General features: G+C 38.9%; 3 protein-coding genes and 1 non-coding gene across 5 annotated transcripts; 2 read left to right on the top strand and 2 right to left on the bottom strand.

Moving 5' to 3' along the window:
* Positions 1-231: 231 nt before the first annotated feature.
* Positions 232-336, bottom strand: Trnaf-gaa (transfer RNA phenylalanine (anticodon GAA)). The gene has a single exon. It is a non-coding gene; the product is annotated as a tRNA-Phe (tRNA).
* Positions 337-1,563: 1,227 nt separating this feature from the next.
* On the top strand, positions 1,564-4,773 carry LOC111345272 (uncharacterized). Its single transcript, XM_022952549.2, has 2 exons — positions 1,564-2,428; positions 4,120-4,773. Exons 1-2 carry the CDS (start codon positions 2,072-2,074, stop codon positions 4,165-4,167), a joined length of 405 nt encoding a protein of 134 aa, XP_022808284.2. The 5' UTR covers positions 1,564-2,071; the 3' UTR covers positions 4,168-4,773.
* Positions 4,774-4,891: 118 nt separating this feature from the next.
* Positions 4,892-11,548, top strand: LOC111345669 (uncharacterized). Its single transcript, XM_022952960.2, has 3 exons — positions 4,892-5,533; positions 5,963-6,124; positions 7,277-11,548. Exons 2-3 carry the CDS (start codon positions 6,086-6,088, stop codon positions 9,617-9,619), a joined length of 2,382 nt encoding a protein of 793 aa, XP_022808695.2. The 5' UTR covers positions 4,892-5,533; positions 5,963-6,085; the 3' UTR covers positions 9,620-11,548.
* LOC111345678 (uncharacterized) lies at positions 10,179-14,652 on the bottom strand. 2 transcript variants are annotated; one of them, XM_022952976.2, is made up of 7 exons: positions 14,409-14,652; positions 12,923-13,079; positions 11,889-11,949; positions 11,449-11,588; positions 10,976-11,145; positions 10,730-10,876; positions 10,179-10,525 (listed from the first exon to the last, which is right to left on the bottom strand). In XM_022952976.2, the coding sequence occupies exons 2-7, from the start codon at positions 13,060-13,062 to the stop codon at positions 10,317-10,319; spliced, it is 867 nt and encodes a 288-aa protein (XP_022808711.2). In that variant the 5' UTR covers positions 13,063-13,079; positions 14,409-14,652; the 3' UTR covers positions 10,179-10,316. The 2 variants fall into 2 exon arrangements, with proteins under 2 accessions (XP_022808711.2, XP_022808706.2); XM_022952971.2 differs by having other exon boundaries at positions 14,457-14,651.
* Between the last annotated feature and the right edge of the window lie 127 nt (positions 14,653-14,779).

Genomic DNA, 14,779 nt, shown 5'->3' with positions numbered 1-14,779 from the left:
TCGTTTCGAGAGAATTTACCCATTTCGTTTTAGTTACCGGCTTTTAAAAAGTTTTTCCACAAAATGATGATCTTAAAATCTTTTAGTTTTGCCTCAAGCGTATCTCTTTTGATTGTGATGTAGTATTTCTAATGTAAAATCTAGAAACCACGATGTGAAAATTCGAAATATCCATGGAAAAAAAAAGGGACATTGAGTCACTTTCTATATTACAAAAAAAAAAAAAAAATGTGCCGAGACCCGGGATTGTTCAGAGCTCATAAGAGCCCTCCGGACTTTTGAACCAGGGACCTTCAGATCTTCAGTCTGACGCTCTCCCAACTGAGCTATCTCGGCAAGCACATATCGTAAGTGGTCCATTATTAATAGATATACTCTTTTTACTCAAATCTGTTGCATGCCTTCTCGTTTCTTGTTGTTTTGATATTCAGTCGCCGCTAGTACTCTTTCCCGACACAAAAAAAAAACAACATTTGTGAATGTAACCTGAAAAACTCTTCTTTTGTTCTAACGCTTTTACTCGAAGGCCCAGTTTCCTTCAGCCAAAAAGAGAGAGGACTGGGTATGGGTAACACAAATGTCAAATACTGAATGGTTTGCTGAGGTAAACTCAGCCACACTGTAGTCGCTATGTTACAATAATGATCATCTTATGTTTCTCCTTTGCTATCGGGGTTTCTCGATGATGAAAGATTCCCTAAATATCCTTGGAAAATTATTTAATAAAAAAGCATCCTCAGCATTCGTATGAGGTGTGCATAATCGGCTTGGCTTTGATTGAAAATCACAGGAAAAGTTCGTTGTTTTGTTTTGTTTTGTTTTGTTTTGTTTTTTTTCAGCTCGGGGCTGGTGCATTCAATAGATAGTGTAGGCGAGAAATTAACTCCTACGCGAATCTTATAATTATCGGTTATGAGTCGTTGCGCTCTATTGCCAAAGGCAGACGTCCACCAACATTCTTGTAATGAATCACATCTTTCCTATTGACGGAAAAGTTTAAATTCATGAAAATAAATGTTTTCTAAAGCACACATCAAATGCTTACGTTAACTTTGCACTTAATTTTGCGTTGTATCAGAGAAACGTTTTAATAATTGCCTCAACAATCTCAGCACCGGCTTTGATTTGTTTCGCTTCCTTTACGTTTTTTCCTTTAACATGTCTCGCCAAGAACCAAATCGCTAGAGTTTTTTGTAATTCTCTTTGCCAGAAATTTGAATGACCTCACTTACAAAAGCCTACAGTAACCCACTCTTCACTTCCTTTACCAGAATGCTTTGATAGATTTGATAAAAAACTAGTGCATTATTTCGCAAGTTAAAATTCTGTATTCGTAGCCAAATTAGTGTTGTTTTGCGCACTTCTCACTATATGATTAGCACGTCAACGGAAGACAATGGGTTTTTTTTCTTTTAATTTCATCTACATGTCGGCTTTCACGGAGAAAAACATTGTCATAAAATCGTTTCCGACACCGGAAAATGGGCTGGTTGCGTTTAGGGTGCTAACAAAACGAGAAATAATACACTTTCCACGAAAAATATTTTCTTTAGTTGGTCAAGGATAGTTTCCTCCCTGCCGACAGTTTTTTTACTGAGTGTTTTCGCTGCATATTTTACTCGCACGACTTGTTCATGGTTTAAGAGAAGTTGGTGTTATTGTTTTAGTCGAGCCAATGAAACGCGATGGTTATAATGGTGTAATATGTTTTTGCGTAGGAGCACTCGGCTGGCGGAACCATTTTGTTTTATTTACTATAGCGAAGACATTAATAAGAAAAAAAGTGAGGTCAAGTGACATGTTTTCAAGAGGAGACGCGCTCAACATCTGATGTTTATTTTGCTTCTTGGGAGCCCGAGACCAGTTCCGTCTGATTTCTGTTTGTTGCCGGCCGCTTATATTCGTGTAAAAACGTGGCAAAGCTTACCTATAGCTTGTACTGAATCAGAGCCCCGCCATACTTCAATTCTTCCCTAAAAAGATCCCACGAGGACAAATACTTCCGTGCAATCAGGAACAATTCTCTGATTGTTATTTTAGCCTTTGGTGAAGTTGTCGTATCATTTCTAGCATGGAAACTTTCTTAACTGGAGCTGGGGATAAGAGCGACTTCTTTTCAAACCAGAATGGATACTCTTTCTCTAAGCTTTCGCGTTTTGCTCATGGAAAAAAAGTGAAAGATAATGAGAGCTTTACGTCGGTTAAGGAAGAAAGTTCAGACATTTTGGTGTCGGAAGGGAACGGCAGTGGCTCCGAAATGGACATTACCGAGGAGTACCCGAGCGAAACTCGAGCGATAACGAGAAAAGATTCGACATTCTGCGTTCCACTGATTCGCGTCGAGGATTGGAGCTTTTCAGAAAGTGATATGGAAGATGACTTAGAGGATTCCCTGCCGCCATTTAGCTTTGTCGGAACTAAGGAAAAGGTAAAGCTTATTTAGTTTTAATTTTTTTTCGAGTAAATTTCTGCTTTCTCATCATAAGAGGACGCAAAAAGAAAAAAAAATGTGGGTTGAGAGCGGACAGAGCAATCGTTCTGAAAAATAAGCAAAAGTATCAGAATTACACTTCGTTATTTATATTGAAATGACGTAAATCGCTGAGGATAATAAAGGCTTAACTTCATACGGGTTTCATAAAGTTTGTATCAACAAAACATAGTTTACAAAACAATTAAGCCTTAAGAACTCACTGTTGAATTCTGCTGAAAACTACCTATCTCGCACGAAACTTCGTCGCTTCTGAAAACGTCGAAATGCGAAACGTGTTTCAAAATACGCGTGAATTACACCGACTGTCACGGATTCTTACTGAGAAAAAAGGTCCACTCGTTGTAGATTGCATGGAAAAATTGATTTGCTTTGGCGACAATAGTTCCATTGTTTTGTTGCAGAAAACATAGTCATATGTTTGTTATTTCGATTTGTCTTAATGCTTCTTATATTCCTGTGGCGCTTTTAAAAGGAAGTACAGTTTCCGACCACGAAACTTAAATTTAGTAAAGTATCAAATGACTTTTCGAGTATGGAAAATAGATATTAATGTTGCACTCCCAAAAGATATTTCTGAGCCTTTCTGAGGCTTTTCTGAGCTTCTTTTAGAAGTAATGTCGCGCGGCTGAGAATTATTATGGAAAATTATTTTAGGTTGTCGTAGTTTAAAATTTGCGTAAGAATCCTTCCAAGGAAAGAAGAGTGGACCAAAACATTTTTGTTGACTGTTTAAGTCTTATTGACAGTTATTGATGTGCAATGCGCTCGAAACAGAAAGCCTCAAATGCGCAAAGCAATTAGTGAAAAGGGAAAACGCCCCTCGAAAAGGAAAATAAAATCAAAAACAAACCTAAAACCTGAAATAGGCTGATCTACCCTTAAGCCATAGTAATGTAAAAAAATACAAATTGAAGTGCTGTGTTTTGAAAATACTTTACGAAATGAGATTTCCGATGATGGAGCACTTAGTGAAAAAAAAAAAAAAACTCTTTTTAATAAAACAAAAAGAGCCATAAGACAAGTACGGACAAAAGTTTCAGTTGTACATAAATGGCCAATGAAATTCTAATATTTTTACGAATTGTATTTATTTAAAAAGTTATTACGGAAGAGCGTAAGGCCGACAAATGTATTAATATATGGATTATGCCGGGGAGTAAAAAAAACAGAACGATAATAGTCATAAATTCAGTCATTTCATTATGTCTACGTTTGGTGGAAACAGATTAAGAAACGACGTAGTTAAAGTTTCCAGAGTATACGATTTCAGGGGCCCATTAACGGTTTCTCTCGAATAATAATTCTAAATTGAATGGACAACAATGACAGTCGACATTTACATGACTAGATTTTATCAAAATGAACTTGAAAGCGCGACAACTGAATTTTAATGTCAATATATGAACAAATTAGCACAATAAAGAGAAAAAGTACATTGATGGTGAATTTTTAACTTTTTTTGCGTTTGCTTCGTTTCGATTTCACAACTTGGCGGGTTGTTTCTTTTTTAACTTCACGAAAATGAACAAAGCAGCTAAGTAGTCACGGTTTTCATCTTCTCTATACATTTTGCTTTCTAAATATTAATTTTTTACAGTGAGCGATTCTTCCTGTTTTCTCCTCAGAATTCTATTGAATTTGGAAAGTGTCGGAGCAGATCTCGCTCCATCTAGAGAGAAGCAGTAACCATCAGCGACGGCAGGTGTTCCTACTTGGAATTTCTTTAAATGAAGTCAATACTACTTACGTATCATACAATTCAGTAGTACTATAAAATACAATTCTTCATTGGTTATAGGGCCACACCCTTGTATCCCCAAAAACCTAGAACCTATTCTGTTTCAGATAATTGAACAAACCAGCATTTCGTGTCATAGGGTTCGATTTTATTTGTAGAATTAAACACCGGGTTGAGGGCATAAAGACGCATTCTAATCAGTACCTGTGTCCTGCAAAAGTATATATTTCATTATATTCTAACTCAATCTAACATAGTAATTTATGACGAGCGTCAGTATAGATAACCTTGCTCAGATCTCTTTTTGGTTAAATTAAAGTTCAAGATAAATAGTACTGGGAAAGTTGAGTGCTGTAAATCTTTACAAACTGGAAGCAGACGAAAAGAATTTAACGTTTGCCTGTTGATGTTTGCCGTTAACATCATGCTTCTATTTCCGTAGTAATGAATGTGTTTTTTGTTCCCTAGAGTCATAACGTGAAATATTTTTACGATGTACGATGGCATGTGAAAACCTAGAATAAACAAAGCCAACAGACTATTCTTCATTTGTTTTTTTTTGTTTTTTTTCGCAACAACATTAAAATACCTTGTGTAATAAGCCATTCTGCTAACTGTAAACTCATTAACCCTTCGTTTCTGAGAGGTGATCAACATGTAACTTCCCCTCATGAACTCCACACATTATCCAGCAGATAGGTAATGAGAATTACTCAAACTAGTCGATAGAAGTTGTTTCCTGGATCTAACACTAAATTCTCGTAATTAATTTACAACGAAATGTGTAGCAGCTAGCGGAGAGAATTTATAAACAGATCTTGGGTGTTTCGCACTATTGATCGCTGAATTCAATCTGTAAAGATTGTTTACTTCCTGTAAGCTTCCATCGCTCCGAATTTCCACAGTGAAAGAGTCGGCGACTTTGTAAAAAATGAACTTGAAAGCTTTTGTGAAAAGGGCTGGATTAAGATAATACTCACTTGTCAGACTAATGAAAAAGAAGAAGAACATTTGCATAACATTCAAATGCTACAATTGACTTCAAAGACTCTGCGGTGCAAATTAGTTTGGGCCATTGTTTTATAAGTGTACATTAAATGAACACGCAAGAGGTAATCATGGCTTCTGAGGATACACACCAATCGAAGAAGATCTAAAAGGATAGTTGGATGGAAAGATATTTTACTCGGATCATTCAATACGAGGTTGTGAAGGGTTTAATTTCAACCGACCTTGCATAAGGTAGAAAGACTGCAATGAGGCTGGCATTCAAATAATTTCGGCGGCTTTGTCTAACCCAGGTGCGTGTGCAAGTTTGACTGCTAAGTGATATTTGTTTGTTGATGCTATCTCTGACATACTTGTAAAACAGGAAGACTCGAGACTTAAAACGTTTCTGTTCCTTGGATATTCAACATTAAATTGACGGAAATTGCGCTGGGAGGCAAACGGAAATCAAACTAATGGTGTCTTATCAAGTAAGATCATTTTAATAACTAGCGCGTATACAATGTTTAAAGTCACTAAATGTACTTGCCGACCAGAATCATAAGCTACGTATTCATAAAAAAAAACAGAGATTTATTTAAAATTTTTAATGTGAGAATGTTAACAAAGTGTATTACTTTTGGTGACTAAAGGCGCAATTAGATATTGCATAGAGTCAGACTAAATGGTATATACTGACATATAACACTCTTCAATTACCCACTTCTTTCCAACACGTCTAGATTTCAAATTAGATACTCTTCGACATCGAGGTTGTAAAGCGGAATATGAAAACCTGAGCGGTTGTGGTCTCAAGTTTTTCAAAAAGTTGAAGAGTCGGGGAAGTATTATCAAAGAAGTCGAACATGTTAAAACGAGTTAGGAGGCGATCCAGTAAACATCAGGTAAACACGTCATTGTTTATGATTTTAATCATCGACGAGTCTCAGTTTTTTCGAATAATTTCAAGATTTTCAAAGTCCAGTCCTCTCTAATGAGCTATTGTCGGCATGTGGAGATGGCAATTGTTCGTAAATATGACAAATGGAAGTTATTGTTAACCAATAACATGCAATACCCATTTGGGATGTTTACACTATCGATGGTCTGACAGACTGCACGCGGAAAAAAGGCAGACTCACTCTATATCAACAAAATAAACTTCGGGCTTCTGTTCCAGCGTCATAAAGGTTTTAAAATCCAAATAACCTCTGGTCGCTTCAGAGAGGAAAACTTTAACAAGAAGGGTGCACTTCAAAGGAGCACCGAACACTTCAACCAAAGTCCAATTATTATCTAATAGATACAATTGGTATTACTTAGTAACAATGTTATTTGTCCAAGTATCCACAACAGTCCCACTGATGCTGATTTCAAGTTCAACCGTGAAACTCAAACCTTATACAAGAGGGAGGCTCGTTTGAATAAACATTTACGAATAGAGCGAAGGGCTAACGCTCTAAACATCAGTTTTGGAAACCCTTCAGGGTGGCCAGTTTACATTATCAACTCAGTGGCAAGACAATTTGTCTTGTAACCTCCCAACCCCCCCTCCCCCCTCCCCCCAGGCAGCACCACAGTTTATTCAGAAACTTACCCCATTTATTCGTTAGTGAACACCTTTCGGCCAATTAACGAACATTTTTTTTAGGGAGTCGATTACCCTCTAGCGAGACCTGGGCTGATATAGAGCAAAAACAGTGAGGAAATGAAAGGGTACAACTTCAATTTAAACTTCTCATGATAATTTTGGAGTCTCTTGGTATCTTTTTTATTGTAAAAAAAAAATATCCAAAAATTAGGAGGTGCATCCCAAACTGAACCTTTTGTTTGGTTACTTCAAAAAGAAAGGTGCGATTTACGTCAATTTGACTAAGGTAAATTATTGTTTTCAGAATAAGAGCCCGATTAACATTGGATCTGAATGTGGTAATGAAGTATAACGTTAGGAAGTAATCAGCGTACATGATATTCATTAACTTTCATCAATCGTACATTTTAAAAGGATTTGTTCGAGTAATTAGTGATAATTATCTGTCATATTCTGTTTTTCGCAGCTCATAGAAAAACCTGAAGATTTAAGTAATTCAGGGAAGAAAGACAGTACATCGAACGATGAGATTTTAGAAGGAATTATCTCGGAACTTCGATCTGAGGTGAAAACTCTTAAGGAACAGCTGGAACAAGAAAAGAAGGCCGGGAGTGATGTGAAGAGTTTGAAAACACAACAAATATGTACATTAACATTTAAACTTGCAAACGCAGTGAGACAGAGAGAGCTAGCCGAAGGAGAACTGGCTAAGGTGAAAAAAGAAATGGAAGAACTGAAAGAGGTAATGGAGGCACAAAATGAAGAACTGAAGGCTAAAGAAGAGGAAGGTGGAAACGATGGCAGTGGGAAGCAGGTGGTATCTGTCCCACCAGAGGGTGCTGTGGAAGAAACGAGCGAAGTAAACGAACGAGAAAATATAGCTACAGACACCATCTTTTTGTCTACTCCTGAAAAGGACGAAAGAAACGGAGTGGATGATTTTGTGGAGAGTGGAGAAGTTTCTTTATCTTTAGACGAAAAATGCGATAAGCTTTCAAACGATAACAGTCTGCATGAAGATGGGTCGACAGAGGTACGCCGCCAAGACATCCCTCGTGTTGTTGGTTTATTGAGTTCATCATCAGAATTAAGCGATGAGGATTCTACAAAAGAAAATTTGTCCTTTCAACATAAAAGCGAAGATGTCTCCCTGCTTGATGCATCCTTGCAGAGTTCGTTATCCGGACTATCTTATATAAATGGAGAAAGTCCTGGAGAACACGGTGAAGAACTGGAGAAGATTCGGGAAGATGTTTGCAAAGTACAAGAAAACGCAATTAAAATTTCAAATACAAGCTATGAGCTGGTGGAGGATATGCAACATGCTACTGCACAGAAAAATACCTTAGAAACGTTAAGTCCGTGTTCAGTGCAGAACCACACACGAATACCCCCAAAGCTTATTGAAGATCAGAATTCATCCCCGCTCACCTCCCCAAAGGAAGGTTTTTGTAAAGTACAAGAGAACTCAATTAAATTGTCAGACACAAGCTATGAGTTGGCAGAGGATGTGCAACATGCCACTGAACAGAAAACTAATAATACCATAAAAACGCAAAGTCCGAGTTCAGTACAAAACTACCCGCGAATACCCCTAAAGATTATCGAGAAAGATCAGAATTCATCCCCCCTCACCTCTCCCAAGGCTATAAACTACACCGAGGAAAAGTTTGGAACATTTCTAGCGGATAATGGAGTAAGTAATCATAACCCTCTCTTGTTCTTTGGAGAGAAAGACGAAGAACCAGAAACTCACCTCAAGGGAGGTGGAGAAAACTTGACAAGAGGACACGGAACAGTGCAAGAGAGAACAGCTTTAGAGAGTTTTCTCAATAAAGGATCGGTTCCAAGAGGTTTTGAGACTGGAGATTACAAACGTTCTGACAAGATTTCTTTGAGTACCAAAACTTCCGAAAATGACACGGACAATTACATCCGAAAGGGTGGTGAAAACGAGTTCTTCTCGCAGACCGTGAGCGAAGAGGTCGAGAATTTGAAGCAACAGTTAAAAAGTGCCATGCAGAAGATTGAAGAACTGAGACTTGAAAACAAAGAAATGAAGATAGAAATTGGAAACTTGTCTCCTTCAACAGCTGAGAAAGCATTCCTTTTAAAAACAACAAAATTTACAGATCGACTATTGAGAGACATGAAAGAAAGAGAGGCAAAGGTGCAGGTCCGGCAGCTGAAGTCGTCTGTTCGACTCCCGGAGCTAAGTCAAGTTGGTTTGACAGGAGATGTTGGAAGAAAAACGTCAACACCGCTGAAGATCATCGGTGAAAAATTGAAAGAAATCACAAGGTCAGTAGAAAACATGGCTATCGATTCAGAGTCATGTGAAGAAACCTCTACAAATATCAGCACATCATATTTTTTGGATTTGAATTCACCATATCAAAACTGTCCTTTTGAAATGGAGGATCCTTTAATCATACCACCAGAATCTTCTAAAACATTCACTGCACAAAGCGCACCGTTTGATCAAGACAATTCAGGGCAAACCCAAAGAAGATATTATACTTCTGTGCGGAAGCTTGGGGAGGAGAATCTTCTCTCTCCAACAAAATACCACCACCGGCTCACAGAGAGAGATTTCAGCCAGAGAGAAAACGCATTTAACCTTACCGATGAACTTACACATGCGCAAGAACGCTGCTTATACGAAAACCCCAGCAGTAGATGGAAGCTTCACGTCGATGCTCCTGACTATGTTCGGCGGTATGTGGTCCGCTCTTCTGTTCATATCGCTAACATGCGAGACTTAAAGCCGGAAGAAATCGCTTTCTATTCAACGCTAAGTTATAAGTAAGTGGCTTGTCTCTACAGATTTTTTTTACTCACAAGCATGGAACTGGACCGGCATGCTCTTTTTTCAGAGAAGTTTCCAACTTTTTATAAAAATTTGTGCCATGGCGGCATTGCCTTGTATGCTTGAATGGAACTGAGAAAATTTGTGTGACGGGGGGTCTAGCTAGGATTTTTAGAGGGGGGAGGGGTCATTGCATTCGCACGTCTTAACCAACTCGAATATTTGTATGTTGTTGACTTAAAGTAGAAGATCACTTGGGGGATGATAGGGGGCACACCAACGTCCCCCTCCCCCCCTTCTAGCTATGCCACCAGTGTGATCTGCATAACTTCGTATCTACACTGCCACCTCAGTCCAAGGCTCGGCAGAGTTTGTGTTGACAGCACTCTTGCTTGCTCTATATATTACGCTTGTTATACTCTGTGTTTCAAGACTGAAGACAGTGAAAACTGAATGCAGGAAGGGTAGTAACTACGACAACGCTATCTTGAATCCTAGTGGAGTGTTTACATATAAGATTGAAAATGCTTACATAATGAAAAAAAAAGACACGTGAAAAGCATATTATTTAACATTTATTGTAAGCAACTCATTTCATTTGCATCCGAGTTCTCAATTAGCAACTGTTTGTACTCACTACGTACGCGTTAATTAATCATAAGAATGCTGACTAAGGCCGCCGATGCGTCAACTTATCTTAATCCAAAATCCATATACAGTCCTCAGAATATTGTGCTACTCCAGTTAGCTTTCCATTTCTAATTGCCAAGTACTTCTTGCCATAATTTGCAAACAGCACGACCGCCCTGAGGCCGTCCGTGGAGTGGTCATCCGCCTTTAGAACCCATTCCTCCGCCCCGTAATGCTGGCCCTTGGTGTAAATGTAATCGCCGTTGGGGTCATACCCTGTCAGGATAAGTAACAACAGGGATTTAATGAGGGATATATTTTTCTTAGAACTGAAAATTGTCTAATATTTCAGTAACCGCATCACGTTACAAACAAACTTTCATACAGATTTTGAAGTTTATGACCCCGCCTTTTCTACAACATCGTGCGCTCTAAGTTCGTTTTCCACGTTTAGTCTTGACACACTACTATGGCACTAACCTAGATATCCATTAGTGGCGTAGTTTTTGAAGAAATGAATCTCTGACTTGGGCTGCTTTTCCTCGACCCAGTAGCTTGTATCCTCAGCACGGTCCCTCATAACCAAAGTGCTGCGGTTGCCACTTGCAGGGTGAAACTTCACCTGACCTGAACGGAACGAGAGCATCAGAACGGTAACCGTTATTTGTTGAACTCTTAGAGTTAACTTGTCACTACGTATCATTGTCATAAAATAAGTTTTTGTACCTGACTCCGCCAGGAATTTTCCAGTGAGTTTGTGTTGGAAGGCTCGTCCGGGTTTCTTTATTATCTCAATCTCTGGACTCAGCTTAATATCATCCACGGATACAGACTCCAGGGAGTTAATTATCTCCTTAACTAGGGACTCCAGTGAATTCTCGAATACAGTTCCTTCCCTGTTATTGGCAAAAAAAGCAATCAGTTGTTCTTTCAGGTCACGAAGGACCTGAAAGAACAATCTGAGAGAAATTGACCATAAAGGAAGCAGTCTTGTCGCACGGGCGCCAACGATTTGATTCGATAAGCCAGGTCCTAGATTACTGCATGGACACCTCACACATGAACGTAAGAAACTGTACAGTGTTCATTCATGATGAGGCCCTCAGCAACATGATTATGACAAGCACAGTGAAACACACAACCCTTTCGATACATTGCTAATAAACGAGCTCGTAACGAATATGAGATGACTGATTTACCTAAAGTCAATCCACAGAAGCCCAGCAGTGATAACGCCTAACCAACCTGTCGCTTTGAACCCCTTCTCGCACATCACAGGGACGATGGCTCTTGATTGAGCATCTGCGTAGTTCAATTCCTTTTTACAGTTCTTTGAGCCCTGAAATGGACAAAAGGGGAAAGGTGTACTCGTAGAATATCAAATTAAACGTAATAGACGTCCATTCAACGACAAGCTCCGTTTCTCACCCCGACCCCCCAACCCCCAACCCACTCTCTTTAACTTCCTCATTCGATACTATATTCGTTTCAGTTCTGTTGATTTCACCCACTTCCTCCCTTGACAGTCTGATCCAGCTTTAGAGTCAGTCGTTTCGTGAGAGATCAGTTGTCAAAAATCAGAGTAAGAAAATGATCAGCTTTGTCTCAGTTAGGGGTGCATTTAAAATACCAAACTTACGAAGTAATCCGCTGTCATGAAACAGCAGACGACGGCCGCTCCATCCACTCCCTTGGCCATGCTAGAAACAGGAAAATTTGGTTAGTGGTTTGTTTCCTGCGAGGAATATTGACTGTGGAAACCTGGCATGTGATCGCAAATAAGGCAGTCAACAGTAAAATCAATTTAATTAAAGTGCACCTACACCCAAAAATTTTTTTTCGCTTAACGAAGTAAGCTTATTTTTTTGAGTATTTCTGCGCAAAAATTTTTTTATTTGCTCAAATCTTCAATTTTCTATGCCCAGTCAAAATACGGAAAATCGGCCGCCATCTTGCCCCACGACCGAGTTTAAAGAGGAATGGCTCTAGTGGGTAATGTGACGTCAAATCGAGAACACGAAAGTCTGCTTTTCACACATTTTCACTTGTTTGGGAAGGTTGTAGTCGATAATTGTCCGAAAATATGCCGACTAAGTGTGCTGTAGAAGGATGTAGCAACGTGCGAAATTTGGAAGAGGGTATCGCGCTCCATACAATCTTCATACAACACACCTAGTAGGCATATTTCGGACGATATCGACGACAATCTTCCCAAACAAGTGAAAATGTGTGAGATGCAGACTTTCGTGTTCTCGATTTGACGTCACATTACCCGCTAGAGCCATTCTTCTTTAAACTCGGTCGTGGGGCAAGATGGCGGCCGATTTTCCGTATTTTGACTGGGCATAGAAAATTGAAGATTTGAGCAAATAAAAAAATTTTTGCGCAGAAATACTCAAAAAAATAAGCTTACTTCGTTAAGCGAAAAAAATTTTTTGAGTGTAGGTGCACTTTAACTGATTATGTCAACCAGCGGATGATCAATGGAGGGTCGTTTTGAAGTCAGTCGATCAAAGCACAACTGCATTTGAATAAAATGCAATACATGGTTAGTAACAAAGATGCCTTTTGTTAACACTTCAGTAATGGATTTCACGGCAAAATAGAAAAGACAAAAATGATCGAGCCGCTGACTACCGTAAGATGCGAGTTCTGCGCATAGCGCATGCGCACCTGTCGTTAATGTTGCCCGTGACTCCACCGTGCGTATCCATCCAGGCGTCTATACCGTGTTCACGTAAACCGTTATACACTTTCTCTACGAGGTTCTGCTTGTTCCACTGGTAAGACAGCATTATGTGATGTTTTCCCATGGCTACTGAGTGTTTTTCTGGGAATGTAGAGAGAAGGGTGTACTTAGTAATTGAATATTGAATATCTGATAACAGTCCTAAAGGAAATGGGTAGCTTGTGTTCAAGTGGGAATGTCAGTGTTCGGTAAATATAAGCCGAGTTCAACAAAGGAAACAACAACAACAAATACAGGAAGTAGGATGCAATCAAAGGAAAATATATGGGTCTCCAAAGGCTTTTAATTCTTCAGATTCTTAACATAGCAAAAATAATTGTCGTTGGACTAACAGTCAGTTTTACCAAGTTAGTTTTGCAACCATAAATATCAACCAAGACAGGAAAGCTTATCAATTATATTAATATAATTAATATTAATATCAATCATTTTAATTTCCACAATCCAGGAACTGTTTCCATGAAGGTAAAAAATTGGTTATTAATCGTTCTTGGATAGCCCCTCCCTCCTCAAAAATTACACCGTATAACGCATTCTACGGGTAACACTGGGAGATAATTGTTGTTTTGTATGTCTGCTTTTGTCTCAGCATTACAACCCTGGATTAGCATGTGCTAAGATTTAATTTGCATAATTAGAACATGAAAGTCGACGAGTTGTCAATACATTTTAGGCTCTTACCTTCTCGTGAACCTCGACAAAAACGCCATTTTTCGCAGAAAATCGATGTCTTAATATGCTTTCGAACCCAAAACATTTTCCTGGAATCGATTTATTCGAAAATGCATGATAATGACCTTTTATCGGAAAGAGATCCGCTTTGAACACCACGCAGTTTAAAAAATGATTACCTATAATTTTTCGCCTCAATGGACGTGCCTCCTTTCGTTGTAAAGAAAATCTAGTCTCCTTTTTCGTCCCTTTCCTAACAGTTTTATATTTAAACCATGTAAAACGAACGATCTCAATAGGATGACTCTTGTTAAATGTTGCAGCTGATGCGCGCGACCTGGCGTAAACATCAGGGCGTCCATAACAACAAGTACTGAAGGTTTCTAAGGTTTATCTAACGGTCTCCGCATTAAATGTTTTGTCGCGAAAGAGTAAGTTTCCATGAAGCGTTTTCAGTGAATGCATATGTCTCGGTTGAAGCAGGGTTGATAAAGAAAGGCACGGTGCAACTTAGTAATCGAATTTCCTGAATACAAAATCCAACTAAACACAAAGTTGTTATCGACTTAGCGATTTCCATATTGCATGTGTCGGACTCGTTCTTGTTATCTTTTTCTTCACTAAGTTTGCGCTACTATATACAACATCACACAAAGGATAGATTTTGGAGTTCAAGCACAGCCTCTTTGCACAGAAATGAAACCCCATCGTATTTACAACTTGATATCTAAACATTACCTGATTACGAAGGATTGAAAAAGATACGGTAGCAGGTTCTCAACTTACTTTTGCCTCGAAAAATGTCCTTAAAAGACTTTAACAGTGAAGAACGACTAAGCTCAAATTTCCCTCCGTATTAACTTCTCCGTATTAACCGGCGTCAACTGGAGATGAGTATTTCAGAGGAATTTTTTTGTTTATGATTGGTTGAGAAGTCAACAACTGACTCCGAACACTCATTTGCAAATGCAAGCGGAAATCATCACGCAAAACAATTACTGTAAATTACTAGACACAGCCGGGTGGGTTGTTTCAGGAACGGGAAGGATTTGTTGGGGGGTGGGGGGTGGAGGGGTACGGGGTGGAGGGGTAGGGATTAAGGGCTAATG

The sequence above is a fragment of the Stylophora pistillata genome, chromosome 13 (assembly GCF_964205215.1).
Source record: "Stylophora pistillata chromosome 13, jaStyPist1.2, whole genome shotgun sequence".
Taxonomy (NCBI): Eukaryota; Metazoa; Cnidaria; class Anthozoa; order Scleractinia; family Pocilloporidae; genus Stylophora; species Stylophora pistillata.
Note: the sequence above shows the minus strand (reverse complement) of the source record. Positions and strands in the feature narration are given on the sequence as shown.